At 40.0% G+C, this 5,000-nt stretch overlaps 1 protein-coding gene across 1 annotated transcript in view; it reads left to right on the forward strand.

Moving 5' to 3' along the window:
* The window catches only part of LOC138017572 (QRFP-like peptide receptor), a 1,257-nt gene extending 401 nt beyond the window's left edge, over positions 1–856 (forward strand). Inside the window, exon 1 of the mRNA XM_068864619.1 lies at positions 1–856. This exon is cut by the window's left edge and continues 401 nt beyond it. Within this exon, the coding sequence (XP_068720720.1) occupies positions 1–856 (856 nt within the window).
* Positions 857–5,000: the final 4,144 nt, after the last annotated feature.

Genomic DNA, 5,000 nt, shown 5'->3' on the forward strand with positions numbered 1-5,000 from the left:
AGTGGACAGGCTGATTGCTGTTGTCTTCCCTTTGAAGATAAAACTCATCTCGTGGAAAGTGCGTTTAGTCTGCATCCTGGTTTCGCGGATTGTGGCCATAGCTGCTCATGCTCATTACCTTCACATACTAAATGCTTCCTCCTATGGTTATTGCTGCTACAGAGCCAACTGGACTAGAGAAATGAACATTAAATATAAGACAGCCATGTTCATCGTATTCTACCTGGTACCAGTGTGTTTGTTGACTATCATATACAGCACCATAGCTTGGACTCTAAAACGAAGACAAAATGAAAGGAGAATTATGTCCAAATCTAAGAGATCTCGAGACCCTGCAACTAACAGACAGATAGTCAGATTGTCAATAGCCATATTAGCTGCTTTTATTGTCTGTATTGGTCCATTGTTTGTTTGCGCTTTTATCATCATATTTAAGTTTCATGGGGAGCTTCCCCCTGAAATCGGTGCTAAAATTCCCCAAGTCATTGTATTCATCATAAATAAGATGTTGCTTCATTCGTGGGGAGCCGTAAATCCCTGCATCTGCTTTGCTTTTAGTGAAAACTACCGAACAGGTTTCAAACATTTAGTCTTTGGCCGACGTCGAGCTGGCAGAACAGCCTTTCCACAACTGGTGAGCATCATGAACATGACATTGGTTAGCCGAAGAACAAAAAGGAGCTCAAGTTCCGATCACGTCAGCATGAAGAGTGTCACTAAAGCTCAACAAGAAAGGCTTAAACTTGTGGGAGCAGAGAAAGAGCAAGGTCAAAAACAAAAAAATACTACCGAGAAACAAAAAGAAAAACCTATGGTTGAAGAAATAAATCACGAGGAGAATGCCAGTCTTCTCTAAATCAAGTATACTATAGCTTACAAGGGTAAAGAAACTTTTCAAACAGCGATATAGGTTTACTGAGTTTTGAATCTCGGACGGTTTGTTGTAAGTTGTTGTACATAGAGATCTGTGGCGGTGTGTAAGTAAGATGTATTGATTTCGTATTTCAGTCGCCTTCTGCGGCTTTTTAAAGAAAGGACACTTAATGAAGGTCAGCTACATGTTAACATTGCTCATCAGTAGAAAATAAAGCTGTTTCGTCTTTTATTTTGATCCAAGACGCTAAAATTACAATGCCGTTGTGATGATGATAATAACGAAAGAACAAGGACAACGACTGAAATCAGATCAAGAGAAACGACTGAAATTATTGCAGTAGCCATTAATGTAGAAAGAACTACCATAACCTCCCAAAGCATTGCCCTGACTCTTAGATCTCTCTCCTCTCTGGAGCATGCTACGGCGGCCTGGAAGGGACATGATACTTTTTTTCTAACTCGCGACTTTTTTTTTCAACTCGCGACTTCTTTTTTCAACTCGCGACTTCTTTTTTCAACTCGCGACTTCTTTTTTCAACTCGCGACTTTTCTTTTTCAACTCGCGACTTCTTTTTTCAACTCGCGACTTCTTTTTTCAACTCGCGACTTCTTTTTTCAACTCGCGACTTTTTTTTTTCAAGGCGCGACTTTTGTTTTTTTCTTTCAACTGGCGACATTTTTTTTTCAACTCGCGATTTTTTTTTTCTCGAGGCGCGACTTTTTTTTTTGTCAAATCGCGACATTTTTTTTTAACTCGCACCTTTTTTTAAATTCTCGACTATTTTGCAGCTTTTTTTTGCAATTCGCATTTTGTTTTCTTTTTTTGGGATGGTTTGTTTCTTTCGGTTTCTTGCTGTTGAGACAATGCTTCGTTGGGCTCCTGTTGTCAAGTACTTAGGACTCAGTGCGCTATGATTTAGTATCATCAGTGTTCATAAAACAGGTAACCCTCACATGGCAAGTTTAACAACTACATTTATAATTGCTGGAACCTGTTTCCTTCTCCTCTATCCGTCCTCTAGCCAAGATGTCTTAACCGGATTACTTTCCATCTGCTCTCGAATCGCCGGACAACCGAGATGATCTCATAGCTACATATTTCGGTCTTGGCCTTGCGTACACAGAGATTTTGTCTTTTCTGGCTCGTTTTCATGGTGTTTGTATCAGTCTACGACAACTCAAGACAGTACTTAGGTTAGGTCCAAAGGTCTTTGTCGAAGGAAGATATTTACTTGTTTGCTTGATGTAAAAAGTGCTATCGAAAGCGAAATCTCTGGTAGTGGCAATTCAATTGATATCGACAAATGCACCAAAGGCTTACAACAGATTACTGCATGGTAGTGAAAAGAGAAACAGTACGAGTCATCATGAAATACCTCGACCCAGAAGGTGTGTTCTCGCGTCCAAGACGGGTATTTCGGAGACGACAGTATTCCTTTCAGGGTCCAAACTACATGTGGCACCTGGATGGCTACGACAAACTGAAACCCTTTGGATTTGCCATTCATGGTGCTATTAATGGTTATATTCGTCGTATTCTCTGGCTTAAGGTTGGCCAAACTAACAATGACCCAAGGGTAGTAATAAGCTATTATCTATCCTGTATACGACAGATCGGAACGGATACGCCAAGAGAGGACATTGAAATAACCGAAGAAATGTATTGTTCAACCCACTCGGAAACAAGCTTTCAAGAATTTGAAGAGCTCGCAGAATTACTCATGGAGGACGAAATACTGAGTTATCCTTCGACTGCAGATGAAACCCTTGTGGTGTATAGGAAACTGGTGACTTGTTTTGAAAATGCTTTGTGATTTATACAGCATATGAACATCTGCGTGTGACGAGAAAAACCATGAGCGCTAACAAAATTTAACGTTGTTTGCTTCCTAATAAGTTCAAGGTTGTGTATCGGCTAGTACCACTAGGTTATGGGTCAGAGCAGGGATGGCGCAGTGGTGAGAGCATTCACCTCCCACCAATGTGGCCCGGGTTCGATTCTCAGATCTGGCGTCAAATGTGGGATGAGTCACTCAGGCGTGAGGGGAAACCGGAGTACCGGAGAAAACCTAATGAGGACAACCAACAAACTCAACCCAAATATGAAGCCGAGTCTGGGAATTGAACCCGGGTCACATTTGTGGGAGGTGGCTGCTCTCACCACTGCCCCATCCCTGCACCCCCTTCTAACTTTAGATCTGAATGATAATAAGCACTCTTAATTCTTACTAGTAGTTCGGCCGGGATTTGTTCAAGAAAGGATTTTATCTTTGCCTTTTAATTTAGGCATGTTACAAACAAACCGTTTAAGTTTGCAACTAAATGATTTGACTTTCTTTCCCAATCAGATCTTAATCTTGATCAGTAATATCCCAGTTGCAGTCTGGCTGCGAAAACCGTTAACTATTAGACTGTATTTCTTAAATATTGATTTAACTTTCATTAGGGACTTTGAGCAACAACAACGGGACCGTCAAGGAAAACGCTTAAGATCTGCAAACAAAACAGCAGCTTCGCACACACTGCAACGTTCGGTTTTCGTGTTCGTACATTTCGTCAGCGTTGATTGTAAAACAACAAGTTGACGTGAAATAGCTAAATTTGGCGTTCCATGGTGAACGTGCCACATCTGAGAATAAATTTTCTTCTTCACCCTAATTAGGAGCCATTCCGACCAGTTTCATTATTGAGGAAGAGACATACATGTACCTTCAAGTTCGTCATCACTTAAAAGATTGAAATAGTCGCAAAGTGATTACAATAACACAAATTTACATTTGGAGATGACGTTCCCGATGCCATTTTCTCCCAATCACTTTTCTCCAAATAACACAACCTAAAAATTTTAACAGTGATCGAGGGTAATCAGTCCAAAATAAATTCATCTCCTATGAATTAATTATAAGAGGAAGGATGTTATTAAACTCCTCCCACAGCTCTTGAAATAATTGATAATTAGAAGGGAGTTCGAGGACAAAGGTGCAAGAATGTGCTACGTATACTGGTATTCTTAAGTTGCCTTCGAGCTGCGAAAACGTGATCTGTAGCTCAGGAAACAGGAGTATTTCGCTTCCACTTACGAAGCACAAAAATCTACCGAGTTTCGTGGCATCTAAACCCCTTATTTAGGACTTCAAGTGCTTTTAAAGACACTCTCTTTCCCTCCATTACTGCTGGGCTGGCTTTTAATTTTTTCCATGACCGCAACGGATGGAAATGAGGGTTTAAGGTAGCCTAGTATATCTTTCCAGCATTCGGCCACGTATTGCGGCCTTTGAATTATGTCTTTGTGAGCTACTTCTGTTAAGATTTGACTGGCATTTTCCTTCGACATTGACCTTTTAAAAAATCGAAGATACTTAACACACCAAGCAGTTGTCATAAAATTCACTACACAGCATTTCTCAATTACTTCCCGTTCAGTTTCCGATACATAATTATTAAATGATTGCAATAACACGTCCGGAGTTATAAGGGACTCTCCATATAAAAAGTATGCTATAAAACTCTTAGATAACAAGAGAGGGAAGTATTGGCAACTAAGATATTAAACCAGACATTATAATTTTTCCTATAGCTTCCCATTCTCAACGCTGAAAGTCATGGCGGATGCAAGAAAGTGTTTCACGTGAGTCTCCACTATTTTGAAACAGCGGCTTCTCATTTGCCGAAAAAAGGGCGCTGGTTGAGAAAAAAAAAATATGCGAGTTGAAAAAAAAAAGTCGCGAGTTGAAAAAAAAAAAGTCGCGAGTTGAAAAAAAAAAAAGAAGTCGCGAGTTAGAAAAAAAAAAAAAATCACAAGTTGAAAAAAAAACACCGTCGCGAGTTGAAAAAAAGTAGCATGTCCCTTCCCGGCCACAGTAGCATGCTCATCGAGTACGACATTAATAAATGATTCCGTTTCGTCGACGCTTGCTTGTTTTGCCTGGGTTAAAGAATTCCTAATTATCCTTGCAAAAAGGCGGACTTATACGTTCTTTTGAGCAGCTCTTATTTTTAGGCGACGTTTGCCTCAAATTGTACTATCATTTTTCTAATTTCTTTCGAATTAATAGTGCTTAAGAGTCAATATAACATTTTGTGTGTTGGGATGAGCCCGTCATGGCCTGTGTATGTTGCTTAAT

Source organism: Montipora capricornis, chromosome 9 (assembly GCF_036669925.1).
Source record: "Montipora capricornis isolate CH-2021 chromosome 9, ASM3666992v2, whole genome shotgun sequence".
Classification (NCBI taxonomy): Eukaryota; Metazoa; Cnidaria; class Anthozoa; order Scleractinia; family Acroporidae; genus Montipora; species Montipora capricornis.